At 37.6% G+C, this 15547-nt stretch overlaps 1 protein-coding gene across 2 annotated transcripts in view; it reads left to right on the forward strand.

The window, feature by feature from the left end:
- The window catches only part of rgs3b (regulator of G protein signaling 3b), a 47363-nt gene that overhangs the window by 16477 nt on the left and 15339 nt on the right, over positions 1–15547 (forward strand). For both annotated transcript variants that reach the window (XM_082169667.1, XM_082169668.1), the window contains 9 exons: positions 1766–1856; positions 3511–3578; positions 8790–8871; positions 9606–9711; positions 10202–10571; positions 10659–10707; positions 11139–11389; positions 13168–13251; positions 15346–15457. In XM_082169667.1, the coding sequence (XP_082025793.1) occupies positions 1766–1856; positions 3511–3578; positions 8790–8871; positions 9606–9711; positions 10202–10571; positions 10659–10707; positions 11139–11389; positions 13168–13251; positions 15346–15457 (1213 nt within the window). The remainder of the gene's footprint in view (positions 1–1765; positions 1857–3510; positions 3579–8789; positions 8872–9605; positions 9712–10201; positions 10572–10658; positions 10708–11138; positions 11390–13167; positions 13252–15345; positions 15458–15547) is intronic.

The raw sequence follows: 15547 nt of genomic DNA on the forward strand, positions 1-15547 counted from the left end.
GTGTGTGTTTGTTTTTTCTCCCACCACTCATACATTAATAAAATAAACAATGAAACCAAAAAAGACATATATACATAAACACATTGTATATTTTATGTAGATAAAAGTACAAAAGCCTATGTATAAACTAGGGCTGGGGGAATTAACGCGTTAATCTTTGCGATTAATTTGAAATGTTTAACGCGTAAAAAAAAAATAACGCAATTGACGCAGCACTTTTTTTTTTTGCCTCGTTTTAATGATTTCCTGTTGCGTCTGCTATTAAAAAGGCCGAAATATGCCGTCCCGCCCCTCCATGTTCGGCGGTCAGGTTTCATTCTCGGGCAGCTTTCATGAGCGGGTCTTTTCCGCTCGGTATGTGCGTCGCGCTCTGTGCTCCGCGCGCACGCGCGCGTGAGTGTGTGTGTGTCGGTCGGTCGGCGCGCTCTGTGCTCCGCGCGCGCGCGTGCGTGCGTGCGTGTGTGTGTGTGTGTGTGTGTGTGTGTCGGCTCGCTCTGTCGTTAACGGCCCAAAGGCTTCAATCATGTACTAAGCACTGGAAAAGTAAAGTCCACTCAAGTAACGTGAAATTTCTCTGTTGACTTCTGTTTGCTGAGCTGGTATAGCCATGCTGGGCAACAATGGTAAAATGACCTGCTCTGATCACATGCTCTGGTAATAATAGCTTTGTAGGACTATATTTTGTTTTAATAATTAATAATAATAATAATAATAATCTGTTAAATTGATTATGTTGATTGATTATTGAAAAAGAATAATATATTGATATATTGATATTTAATATTTTAATATAGGGCTATTTTCTGTTCCCTTTTTTTCCTGTGTTGTTTAATTAGGTGATTCTAAGTTTAAATATTGATGATTACAAGCTTGGGGGAAGCGCAATTAATTGCAATTAATTACAGAAATTGTGCAATTAATTAGTTAATTTTTTTTAATCGATTCCCAGCCCTAGTATAAACCCTTAAAAAGTTTTTTATTTTTTTATTTAAAATGACTGTTTTCAATTTTAATATATTTAATTTAGTAACATTATAAATGTCTTTACTGTCACTTTTGACCTAATTAATGCAGAATATATAAAAACCAAAATGTTCTTTCATTGAAACACCGCTTAGGTTTGACTGTCTTTATGAAAGATATAATTTTATATTTATCTAACGAAATGTTCCTCTTCGTTTCATTCTCCTCTTGTCAAAGCATTTCCACCACACCATCATCTAATTACACAGTGGGGGAAGCGGCGACGGGACTGTTCATTGAGGCTTGAAAAATGACCTACAATTACCAAAAGCAACATACCGCAAACATGCTGGCATAGTGACTTTATTCTGCATGCTCGCCTGCACGATAAAACAAGAGATATCCCATCTGAGATCCCTGTTCCTTTACATTATGTCCCGTTGTCAAATGCAAGAGTTTTATACTCATGTGTTAAGACAGTAAATCCTTTCTCGGAGGGTGATATTTAAGGAAAAATTAGATCAAGCCCGATGGATGTTTTACATAACACAATGCCATCTGGCTGAGCGGGAGAGTAAAATGGGCATCAGCTGTTTACAACTACAAAGGTCTCAAAAACCTACACACAGACACACGACAGAGCGCTGCAGACAAGCACAGGGCCTCATTTTAATACTGTCCCTATGAGGGATGCATTTACAAGTCAACAGATATTACAAATGTGAAACCTGGCGAAGGAAAGAGCATCTTCTTCCCATGGCTTTCTATGTGTAATTGTATTTTTCAAATTTTTTGCTAACAGGAGATCAGAGGTTGGTATTATCTCCTGGGAGAGGAGCTGGGCAGGAGCAAACATCTGAAAGTGGCCTCACGTCGCATCAGACCGACCGCTGGTGAGATTAAATGCCGTTTCTCTCTCTTTTTCAGTTTTTTTGCATCTGGATCGTAGCCACTCTCTGATGGCCTTTAGCAATGACGACGGACAAATTCCACATGACAGTTTTTCCTCAGCAACAGCAGATCAGATGATAACAGATGTTCTTGGCATTGCTTCAACCAAACAAGCTTTTTGTAGCAAAAGTTAGTTTTGTATTCAAATCCCTACAATTCTACATGGAATTTTAATTATATATTTTATTTATAAATTATATTTATTATCAAGATTCTTTAGTGCCTCTAAACCAACCAATTGATGAGTTTAGATTTGCACAGGGCTTTGAAATGTGTTTTAAGTTTAGTTTGTTTAGTTCTGTAATTTAAACTTTTATTTCAGTTAGTTGTCCACGCAATAATTTTTAAGTTCAAACAACAGCAGATCAGACGATAACAGAGGCCTGGCTGTAGCGTTAGAAAGTATATTTTAAAGATTTACGCTTAGCTAACAGCTGTAACGGCTAAAGTCGCTGTTGCTGCATGTAGTCAAAGGAGTTTTTTCAGCCATATCAGAGATGTGACTCCCATCAGCTTGGGAATAAAAGCTGCTCTGCACACTAATGTGACTGACAGTAGAAATATGAGGAGGACATGTTTATTCTTGACATTGCTACAACCAAACAAGCTCCTTGCAGTGAAAGTTACTTTTGTATCCCAATCCCTGAGTCTAAATGGAATTTGCTTGTTTTAATTCTCACCAAACGCAACATTGCATTGCCTGCACTTCTAGGAGGGATATAGAGGGCTCGGTGTTGAAACGTACAGCATCCCCGCAGAGAGCCGTAACAAAGAGCCAAGGGCCAGTTGGGCTGACACACTGTGCACCGTGATGAGCCACTGGAATTAGATGAGAAATAAAAGGCTAAAGCGTCATAGTGTGTCTAAGTTAGTTTAAATCCACTTTAAGGATCTTATCTCCCTCCCACTGCCGCTCCATAGGGAACTTTGCGATGAAAAAAACATGTAATATTTAATGCGAAGGCATTTTTTTGTCCCATCGCCTGTAAGAGATCATCTTAATTATTGCTTACAAAATGAGCGATTTTGCTCCTGGGACAGAGTGACTCGTGTGCCGTCAGAGAAATTCAGACGAGATTAAGTTTGATTAGAGAGAGAGAGGTGTAGGAGGAGAGAGATCAAGACAGAGAGAGAGAGAGAGAGAGAGAGAGAGAGAGAAGGGGGGCTTGAGTCAAGGCACTGGGCTGACTTTAATAGAGAGAGCCAGCTGTATTGTGTCCCTCTTGAATGCTGTTTCCATGAAGAATGTTTAAAAAGACATTGCTTCCTGGGAGCGTAATCTCTATGGTAACAAAGTGGGGGAGCCTGTCGCTGGATGTCGGGGTGGGGGTAACGCTTTTAGGGTAGTAGATGTCTTTCTCTCTCTCTCTGTTCTGGGGCAGTCAGCTCTGTGTCAAAGGGATTCAGGTTGAGTTCATCTCTCATGGTGTAGACACACTCACTTTCAGCCGAAGCCTGCAGATAGTGTTGACCGGATTCTGCTGTCCTCTTTCTGAACGAGTTCTGGAGTAGAGAGATTTCTACCCAGGGCTAAGATGTACTCAAAGAGTAGTCTGTCTGGTTGGGACTCGTGGGACTCTCTTGTGTATCTTTCAGAATCTGCTGCATCCAACTATGAAGCTGGACCCAAGACCACAAGTCCAGAGAACATGCAGTCATTTACAGTAAGTGTAATTCATAAAATAACATTTGAATTTTTTTATTTAATTTCAAATGTTTATTTTTTGTAGGCTTGCATTTTTAACTTAAAATTTGCTTTATGTGATGTAAGATCTAAATTAATTTATTTTTATTGTTAAAGACAAAATATTTGTATTAAATAAAGCCAGTGTTACTTAATTTTAATTCTCAGATCAGAGAATATTTTCCCCACTTTTTACAGTGTGATTCTGATTCTGTTTTACAGTGTGATTCTGTAAATCCTGATGTCATTCAGGATTTATGGATTCTTACATTTTATATTTTGTTGGAATTTTAAATGTTGTGTAGTTTGTATGAAAAAAAGGTTGAAAAATATTTGAAAATATTGTAGATCCTGACAGGTAATGCTTCATAAATATTCTTAAGTAGACACAGAAATTAGAAATTTTATGAATATATTATGGTTTTCAGTTTTACAGTTTTATTACAGTTCCACCAGAATTATCAAGATTCTTTAGTGCCTCGAAACCAACCAGTTGATGAGTTTAGATTTGCACAGGGCTTTGAAATGTGTTTTAATTTTAGTTTATGTTTTAGTAGTTTTGTTTATGTGCATTTTTTTATAATTTTTTTAAATTTCTATTTACATTATTTCAGTTTTAGTTTGATTAATTTTAGCACTTCTACTTCTACTTATTTTTTATCAAGATTTCAAATTTTCATAAAAAAAAAAAATATATATATATATGTGTATATATACTTATTATTTCAAGCTTTATTTTTTATTTTTAGTTAACAATACTGGTTTTTAAACACAATTCCTCTGCTATTGCTGGTTTGTTTGGAGTAAATAGCTTTGTGTTAGAAACTTTCATTGAAGACTTATGCTAAGCTAACAACAACTGAAAGAATTAATGATGCTGCATGCAGTCAGAAGAGTTTTTTAGCCATCAGAAATGTTACTCCATCAGCTTGGGAATACATGTTTCTCTGTGGCGTGCTCTAATGTGACGGACAGTAGAAATATGAGGAGGTGTATGGATGTACTTTTGGATATGTGCGACACACACATACTTGCTCATTAAACCCTCCCATCCACTTCAGCGAGCAACTTTTCCCAGGACTATTCTCCGCTGCTCTGTTCTCCTCAGACAAAGCTGGGAAACGGGAAAAGCCAACAAAGTGGCTGCAATAGGAAGCCCAATCCCGCACAGTGTTTATGATTTATCCCTGTTTGATTCCCGCTCCACTGACACTCTTGCTGGTTCCCTGCATTTTTACATGGAGGCCGGTCAAATATTCAGCTAATCATTCTTCCACTTCCTTCCTCTCTTCCCGAAAATCCATTTTTCAGATTTCGCTTTTGACCTTCCAGGGATTTCTTATTAGCATTAACTGGTTTTATCTGGAACATCAGTAATAGGGTGATGTAAGAGATAAACAAACTATGGATTATGGTGATTTGGTGAAATGATTGTGTTGGTTTGCACAGAACCTGCTTGAGTGTATATCGGAATATTTGCATTGAATGCATTTCGGAAATTTCAACACTGTTTTCGTGAATCTAGGTGTTGTGCAAGGGTTGGACGTCCTCCACGTCTCTCAGCCTATGCTTGTCCAGCTTCTCATTAAACAAACATTGTGCGCACTTTAATGTTTCTGGCTCATAATACATGTTTGTGTTTACACTAAATCAAGCCTATCTGAGTGAGCTCCATCTCACTGCGCAGAGAGAGTGAGTTCAGCCACTACTGTTGAGAGCTACTCAGGAAACATGTTGGCTTATCGAGTGCAGACATACTGCCTGGCCACTGACTGGGGGGGTGGAAGGTGGTTTCCTGTCATTCTTCTGCTCAGAGCAGTTCCCATGAGTGGGCATGCATAGCCGCACTAGAGCGACAGCGAAGGGAAGCAGCATCACCTGTGTGACTTTACTTTTATTTAAGTCACAGAAAAGAGCGCCGTAGATGTAGGTGGACGTATATGCGGTGAGCGATGCATACAATCCACGGGTTATGCCGGCTCTGCATCGAACGAAACTTGCCACAGGTTTGTTCTTGTTTTTCTACTTTGGTTATATTGTTATTGATACTGGTATTGAACCGTTATGGCATGTTTGGTCTCGGATAGATGCGTTGCGTAATTTTATTTATTTTTAAATGTTTGAGTTCAGAGTGTGGTGGTTTAGCCTAAAGTTTAAAGGGTTAAAGGCTTGAACTTCGCAATGAGCGTTCACCGCCGGGCAAGGCACTTAACCCCAGGTTTCTCCAGATTGGCACTATAAGTGGCTTTGGATAAAAGCGTCAGGTAAAGTAGTAGTAAGAGTTCAAACCTTTCCATTATTTTATATGGGTTGATCCTTGAGAATGATGAGGGTAAACAGATTTGGTTTGCTGTGCGTAATGGAAACACTCATGCACAAGCTCAGCCGGGACGGACAACTTAATCAATGAAATCAATATATGGTAGAAATATTAGAACTATAAGTGAGGATGAGGTTAGGAGGGATGCCGGATGAGTAGTCACATGAGTGAGGTAAGCAGCCACTTATATATCTTTGTGCTGTGATTGACGGGACTTGATGAATAGAGTGACCGGATTTTTAAGTCGAGGGGTGGAGGGTGTCTCTGTGATTTTGTTGGAGGTGCCATCCATGCTTGCCTGTAATAATGATGGGAAAAACAATGGGACAAAATGTTTATTTAACTGAAATGAGAAAAAAGTGCCTGATAGATTAGTTGATGCATTGTAACACTGTTAGCATGTTTCAACCATCTTCTTAGTCACCTTTGTCCTGTTTTATTTAGTCTTCTTTTGAATTAACCAAATGCAAAAAACATACAAATAAATAACAACGAATGCATTTATAAATTGTTTAAGACAAAATTATCATACATCTATAAGTCACGAAACCATAATAATATGATATAAGGTAAGGGTAATGTACATCCAGCCGGTTGTTATCTCAGAAAAAACCCCTGACAGGGTGATGAGGTCCCCCAACTGGATGTACATTATCCCACTTATTACACGGCTACTTGCCACGTAAGTAAATAATTAGACACAAAATATTGATTTGTGTCTAAATATTTTATTAGCTCTGTAAATGCAAAGCTTCCGCGGAGAGCAATTGCTAGAGCGGCAAGTTCAATTGTCAATCGTCGCAAAATGGCAGCAGCTGCGTTTGTATGAAACAAGAGAGAGCGTGTCTACAATACTGGATGACATAATTAAATAACTGTGTACAAAATATTGATTTGACTGAGTTTTAATAATTTATTAGCTCACCAAACGCAAAACTTCCACATGGAAAAAACTTTCCTAGCAAGCCTATAGCGCTGCTGACTCCAGTAACCTGGATGAGCCTGTGTTATCTGTTTTCAGCGGTTGTTGTTGGGGAATAACATACCGCTGGATGGCGCGATTGACCAATCAGAATTAAGTATTCCACAGAGCCGTGTAATAATACAATACAATACAATACAATACAATACAATACAATACAATATAATAATGTTTTATTGTAATAAATAACAGTTATTTGTTAATTTTGACATTTAGCCTACATGTACATTTAAAGGCATTTAATAAATCCTGAAACCATAAATATCATAAAACCATAAAAATGTAATTGATAATATAATATTAACCAAATAAATTGCATGACTTTATGAAGATGAAGATATCAGCAAATCAATTTTAATGGACAAACAGCTTTCCTTATTGAAAACCGCAAACAGTACCAAAGATGGTAGCTAGAATATTGAGGGTACTTAGTGAGCTTAACAGCCTAAACCAGGACATATTTACTTTTTTTGTGTGTGAATTGTTAGGAAACTGGGACACTACCTCATGAAATCAGGTTATCGGCTCACCCCCTTGAACTTTTGCTTAAAACTCCATTTAATGATGGACAGAACATTTCTGCTCATCATTTTAAACTGGATTATGGTGGTGTAATGCATGATTATTCTCATAAAAAGAGCTAGTCTTCATTCCGTACTGCCAATACTTTGACTGCACTGATCACACAGGTGAGTGTTCCAGCAAACAGGAACAGTGGAAAAGGGAAACTGTTTCAGTGGAGTTTGATGTGGATAATTATTTCATCACAGCAATTAATGGGGCTTATAACGAGGGCGACCACGTCGACCCAGAGGAGAAAAGAGGAACGGCAGAGAAAGTACTAAAGCTGTCATCACTTTTTCTCTTTTTATTCTCTCTCCCTCCCTAAACAAGCCTCTTTGTTGTTGTGCGGTCAATGTCATGTTAAATGTGAGACGCCCCCCCTCCCCTTCAACATTTCCTATTTAGTTTGGCTCCAGGTTCTGTTGACATTTTGAACTTCTACTGTCCAAATATTCTGTCTCTGCTGTTTGTCAGTGCCATGGCAGTTTTCTCCCCCCGTCGTTTCCTTTTCTTGCCAGGGAAAAAGAAAAGCCTCCTGATCACCCAGCAACCCTGACTAATTTCTCAGCTTGTAGTTTTTAATATCCCTGACTCTTTGGTGCTGTGGCATTTCAGTCTTCGTGCTTCTGGGGTACAGTGGCACTCCGGGGGGATGTTTGTGTCTTGCCCACACACACACACACACACACACACACACACACACACACACACACACACACACACACACACACACACACACACACACACACACACACACACACACACACACACACTCAGACACACTCTGTGACCCGGCTACTGTGGGGCCTTACACTGTACTCGTACTGTGGATAGTTTGTCTTCCTGAATGTTCTGTAAAGGTTGAGGTCACTTTCATTTCAGTCTGTTTAAAAGACGTATCACTCTGAATAGTTTTTTCCTCCTTTTTTTTTCCAGGAATGCTATATATTATGACTTTAATTTAATTTGAAAGTCAACCCCAACTTTTGATTCATGGCTCCAGTCTTTTTCTTGTGTTAATGTAATTGATTCCAAAGCTGTTCAGTGTTTAGTGCTCAAGATTTTTATTTATTTATTGTTTTACAACAGTTTTTTTGATTATTGTTGTTGTTATTATTATTATTATTATTATCAATGTTGAAAACAGTTGTGCTGCTTAACATTTTAGTGGAAACCATGATATTTATTTTCAGGATTCTTTGAGTAGAAAGTTCAAAAGTACAGCGTTAATTTGAAATAGAAATATTTTGTAAATTATAAATGTCTTTACTTCTGAAAAAAATAAAATAAAAATAGTATTGTAAATGTATGTTCTCTTTTCACAGGTGACCATTTTGAGAGGAAAAGATGGTTTTGGCTTCACCATCTGCTCTGACTCACCTGTACGGGTCCAGGCTGTTGATCCAGGTAATTTTAAACACTCAAGATATATCAATATCAATTTTCCTCATAATTAGCTTTAAATTATTATAAAATTGTACCCAGAGTAAAATCGTATTGCTTAAAAGTTGCTCATTCGTTGCGCAGGAGACATTATGGGATTATTAGTTGTTTCATTTGAGTATCAACTTTGTCTCAGATGTCCCTCTTTAAATTCCTAATAAGTAATCATAGAACATAGTGCTAATCAAGGTTCTTAAATATCATGGTATTGCCACACTCTCAGAAAAAAGATGCATATCAGTACCTTAAGGTACATAACACTACTCTAAGGTACTACTATGCACCTTTAAGGGTTATGTACATAACAAAGTTGTCCTTTTAATGGTACTACCCCAGTGACTAGCTCTAGTACCTCTAAAGGTACACTTTTCTTTCTGACAGTAAATGGTACATTTCTAATTTAAAAAATAGAGAGAAAATAGAAACAAATGGGACATCTTTGTGGAATTTAATTAGAAATGCTTGAATTCGTAATGAAATATCTGACTGATGAATTGCATACTTTGGTATTTTGGTAAATCTCATAATAGTGTTATTTTGTTATTTTTTATTTATTCTCCATTTGCTCTGCATTTTATCTAATGGCTTTCTAGGAGAAAAAAGACATTGAAGAGATGTCATTTGTAAAAAAAAAAACAAAAAAAACCTTTATTTAACTGTGATTTATGATCTCGAGTGTCTTTGTCTATTTTGTTTAGGTGGTCCAGCTCACCAGGCAGGCTTACAGCAGCTGGACACAGTATTGCAGCTGAACGGCCAGCCGGTTGAACACTGGAAGTGTGTGGACCTGGCTCATGCCATCAGGTGCGTAGGGATGTTTTTGGTGATCATTTTGTAGCCACATGTTTCACAACAATTTCACTTCTGATTCTTTAATGGTAATAGTTTAATAAGGTAAAGGGCTTAGTTGAATTAAAGGTTAAGTTAGAAAATTCTGTCATCATTTACATACCCTCATGTCATTACAAACCTCTATGACTTTCTTTCTTCTGTGAAACACAAAAGAAGGTATTTTGAAGAATGTTGGTAACTGAACAGTTTCAGTTCCCATTGACTTCCATTTTAAGGACAAAAAATAATTAAATAAATGCAATGGGAACCGAAATTGTTTGGTTACTACCATTCTTCAAAATATCTTCTTTTATGTTCCACAGAAGAAAGAAAGACAAACAGGTTTGGAATGACATATGGGTGAATAAATTATGATTAGAATTTTCATCTCTTTAATGGTTCTTTAATGGTTCTCTTTAAATCCATTTATGCCATATTGTTAAAATTATCTTTCTTCCTGAAGGAATTGTCGAAATGAGATCACAGTGGTGGTGTGGAGGACAGTGCCTATTATGAAGCCTTACTACGAGGGGCTTATCCACAGACCTTCCTACAAACCCTCCGGATTTGATTCTCAATCTTCAACTGCAAAGACACAAAGCAAAACCCCACCTTTACTCTCTCGACCCACCAATCACAAACAGGTTCGTCGTAAAAAAGGAAGTGGCCCTGATAACGCAGGAAACGGAGTAGGAGAGTCATTGTGGTCTTGGACTGGCAAAAGAGAAGAAAATGACTACAAAACACGCACCCAGACCCTCAAAGGTACCCGTGTGACATCATCAAACGGCGACAACTACATCATCCTCTCCCCTGTCAGCCCTGGAAACCAGGTTGGAATCTGAAAGCATGTGCATTCTTATTCATTCTGACTGATGGCTGGGGTAATATGTCTCTTTTGTAAATGTTTTATGTTGCAGATATTGCAGCCAGTGTACTCTGACTCCAATGGCACACTGGGAACTCTAGGTAAGACAGCCCATGAGAAGCTTTTCCGTTTCTGTTTTATATGTTTAGGTCAAGATTTGATGATGGCTGGTCTCAGATCAGTTTGAAATGTGAAATTGCTGCATATGCTCTTTTAGAAAGAAGCATAAAAAGTGTACAAGCACAGTCATTACGAGCCGGTTAGACAGATGGCAATATTGTCAGGCATATTGACATACCATGGCAGAGAATGATTAACATATTCATAATCATACATATTCATAGTTTGGGGGCAGTAAGATTTTTATTATTTTATTATTAATATACATTTTTTAGTTAATATGAATTGATATAAATTAATAATTAAGGACATTGAAAGTAAAGGCATTGATAATGTTATACATTTTGAAGCCATACATTTTGGTACTTTTTAATGAGTGTTTAATGATATTCCTTCATATTTCTTCTCATAGGAAGAATCTATCAGACTAGCAGAGGACTGCAGCAGAGCCCAGACTACCTGCAGGATGGCGGGCTGCACGCACAAGCCACCTTGTGCAGGTCTATGAGCAGTAAGAACACAACAATGCCTCCCTCATCCTACAGACAGAGCTTTGCCAACTACCAGAACTGCACCATCGTCCAGTCCCACCTGCCTCACTCCAACTATGGCACATATGTCAGTCTGGCCCCTAAGATTCTCATCTTCCCTGTTTTTGTTCAGGTATGTTCAGTATCTATTTATTTTTCCCAGTTTTTTTATGCAATCCTTATCTATGGTTTATTTAATTTAGTGCTGAGTTAAAAGGTCAGCAGTTTACATTAAGGAGTGTGTGCTACTAAATAAATGTATCTTACCAATATTGAACAATGGCTCATTAATTGAAATGGGTAGTTGACAGATTTTGGGTAGACAAAGAAAATTAGTTCATAAACAATGAATCAATCATAAACAAGTTAAAATCTGAATGTTTAAGTAAGAGTATTTTTTTTATACGTGTGAGGTATGAATTTCTGCATATTTCATGTATTTTTTCAATTAATATGAGGTCATGAACATATTGCATAAAATAGTTTTAGTTGGAGTATATGTCAGGGTCAGATACCTGCAACCATATATTGGCTGACTTAAAGGCATAGTTCATCCAAAAATGAAAATTCTGTAATAATTTATGGTAACACTTTATTTTACAATGTCATTGTTACATATGTTGCATGTAGTTACTAAAGTAATAACTATAAATTATGCATTATTACATGCAACTAACCCTAAACCAAACCCTAATCCTAACCCTATAGTAAGTACATGCAGTTACTTAATATTACTCAGTACATAAATGCGGATAAGTACAGTGTAACAATAGCCGCGTTTCCATTACCCTTCAAATTGCGGCAATTGAAATTGCGATTGAAATTCCATTTCCCAATGGAAACACGTCAATTTCGCAAAAACTCCTATTTATCGCAAAAAAGATTTTACGCTCGCATGAGGTGGTTTTTCTGGCAATTCGAAAAAGAAATATTTTGCAAAACTGCAATGGAAACAGTTTTTGTGCATTTACAGGTCACCTGACGTAGATGGCACTGTATGTTTGGACAGAATATGAGACAGAGTTCTTTATTAAATTCATATAAGACTAGAATTAAAATGATAGGAATAATGGATTCTAAACCTCAAATAAATGCCACAATCAAGACCTCGAAGCAGATATGAGGGAGAAACATCCAGAAACACCTCATATGTGCTGCTCACAAGTATAATAAGGGTCGTTCCTTACCATTAATGCTTGGAAAACACACATACATCTCCTTCGATTAATAATAATGGCTAGTGCAGCGGCTGGGATATAGTACATAAACCTACCAACGTCAGTTCCCATGGTTTTTGGAATGATTTTACTAATAGCGAGAGGAAAAAATGATGTTTTAGTCGCATAACATCGGTTAATGGAAACGCCGTCATTTCGCAATAGTTTTTTGTCGACATTTAGAAAAAATCAGTTTTGCGCAAATCTGTAATGGAAATTAAAATACTGACACCTTAAAATAAAGTGTAACCTCATTTACTCACCCTCAAGTTGTTCCAAACCTGTATGAAGTTATTTCCTCTGCTGAACACAGAAGAAGATATTTTGAAGAATGTCAGGAACCAAACAGTTGGCAGTAGCTATTGACTTTCATGCACACGTGTGCCCGTTAAGTCCACAAGACAGTAGGCTGTCCAATTTTTCATTGTCAGAAGGGTGCTTGTGTGCTTTGCGGCCATAATGCACCCTCGATGCACACTTTTGCCAAGCCTGCGAGCTCTGCAGCAGACTTCTACCCTACAGTCAAAGCGGCATTCTGTCATGAAAGTGTGGACTCAGAGGAAGATCACGGGGGCTTAGGGTTACATTTAGACAGGGCCTGGGATGTGGTGTACTAACACGTACCCTTGTGCAAATGACATGACTAACATGATGCAAATATTGAGGCTTTAATGAGTGTTTAATTGCATTGCAGCCACTGGACCTGTGCAGCCCTGAGAGAGTCCTGATTTTATCAGAGGAAATGATCCTTCATGACAGTAAACACGTAGCTCTTAAGGTAATGCCACTAACTGTCACTCTCCCCAAAGGAAATTGTGTTGCTCAGAGGTTGCTCTTTTATGAATTAAGGGACTTAAAGGGATAGTTCACCCCTAAAAAAATGAAAATTCTTTCAGAATTTACTCACCCTGGAGTTGCTCCAAACCTGTATGCATTTCTTTCTTCTGCTGAACACAAAAGAAGACATTTAGAAGAATATGGATAACCAAACAGTTGATGGGCCCCATTGACTTCCATAGTATTGAAAAAAATACTATAATGGAACTATATACCAATGGCTACCATCAACTGTTTAGTTATTGACATTCTTCAAAATATCTTCTTTTGTGTTCAGCAGAAGAAAGAAATGATGACAGAATTTTCATATTTTTGGATGAACTATCTATCAAATTAATTTATAACTACACAAATACACTATGAGTGCAGAGCCATAAAAATAATATGGATGTCACATCCCAATTCATTTTTCTTCAGAATTTGATGAGAAATGTTTAAGTTCTTATTGAGATTCAAGATTCATTTAATTGCAGACTGGCAAATCTGAGCACAATTTGTGAGATTGATGAGATCTCTTTTAAAATAAAATAAAATAAAATAAAATAAGGTATTTTTCTATGTAAAACGTGTGAAGCAAGCACAAGTTTGCATTTGCTCTCCATTTAATGTCATTGCTCTGTTGGAGAAACAATTGAGATATTAAAAGGAATAGGCTAGTTTTTTCAAAAATTTAAATTCTGTCACTGTCTGTAAAATGGTTTTCAATCTACTGTGGAACATAAAAAGATAACTTTAGCAGAATGCCCCTGCTGCTCTTTTCCATACATTAAAAGTGAATGAAAAAGTACCATATAATGCCTTCCATTATGCTATGTGATGGCTTTGTATGAGGGAGACATTTAATGTTTTATATCTGGTGAATCTGTCAACATTCATTGCAGACCATTGCCATGTTCAAAACATTTTTGCATTTAGTTTAACAATTAATGACTTTCAGATCCTTTTAAGCAAGACCCTGATCAGGTTTCAGAAATCTAGCTTGAGATATGCTGTCTAAAATGTCGTCTTGAATAAAATATGCAGAAACGATTCTTGTAATGTCTTGCTTGTGAGCTCTGAAGGTGACCTAGATCTGGTGTCCCGTTTCAGGAGAATTGACTATTTTGCTTGGTCAGATTTGAGCTTGTTCTCATGATACCTCGCTAAAAGCATGTTAGTCCAGAGACCCCAATATTTTCTCAAGATAGACGAAACACTACCTTTTAAATTAGATCCATTTCACTAAAGATCGTTTGGGAACTACAGGAATATTTGTCTCGTTGACAGTAATGCCTGACACAAAATATGTGCTCCACATAATGTGGAAGCAGATACCTTGATCCCGGATTTCTTTCTACTGCAGCTTTAAAAGAAAACTGCAGTTTGTGAATAACATGACCTCGGCTTCCTCAGCATGAGCAATATTGTGGAAAGATAAATCTCAGAGTGCCACAATGGCCTCCAAAACCGACTTTGTATCTATAGCAATTGCCTTTGAGTGTCTGTCACATCCTTTGTGCTCGCTCGCAGGCCCCCGTCTGCATGCAGGCTGACCTCAATTTTGCCGAAAGACCTGTTTGAGTAATGCAGTCAAGAGTTTCTAAAGATCAGAGTGTTTAAGAAGGATGAGCTGTACATCACTAAACACATTCCTCCAGTGTCCTAGAACGAGAGTGTGTGTATTTGACTGTGATTTAGTTCAGCTGCTCTTATTAAGCTGGCCTAAATCCAAGGCTGGGCAGTGGGCACCATGAGAGGCAAAGCAGTGCAACCAGCCTGCTGCTTTCTGTGTGGGAATCAGAGCTTTTCCCTTTCCTAATAACCTTGATTCATTGTAACTTTAACGAGTGTTGTAGTTATCTAATGTTATTTAAGTGAAGGAGTTCATTCTCGTTGTAATTCTACATCTACTCTCTATTTTAAATTAAGATTGAGCCTCATGTTTTCCATTATAAAGAATTATCTTTGTCTTAAGCTGAGTGAGAGTAGCAAAAGAAGGTCAGACGGGGATGTTTCAGTGCGGTGCACTCACTGTTGTCTGTATCGCCCCCTATAGGCTACAGTGTTCATCTACACAGACCTGATGCTGTTGACCAGGGAAGATGAACCAGGCCGCTGTAATGTACTACAGAGTCCACTCTACCTCCATCAGATACAGCTGCAGGACGGTATGCACTACAATTCTCACTTAACTCTGTGGCGAGGATAAATAAGGAATATAAATAAGTAAGGTTTTTTTTTACTCAGAAGCCAGTTGA

This window comes from Leuciscus leuciscus (assembly GCF_965113295.1).
Source record: "Leuciscus leuciscus genome assembly, chromosome: 5".
NCBI lineage: Eukaryota > Metazoa > Chordata > Actinopteri > Cypriniformes > Leuciscidae > Leuciscus > Leuciscus leuciscus.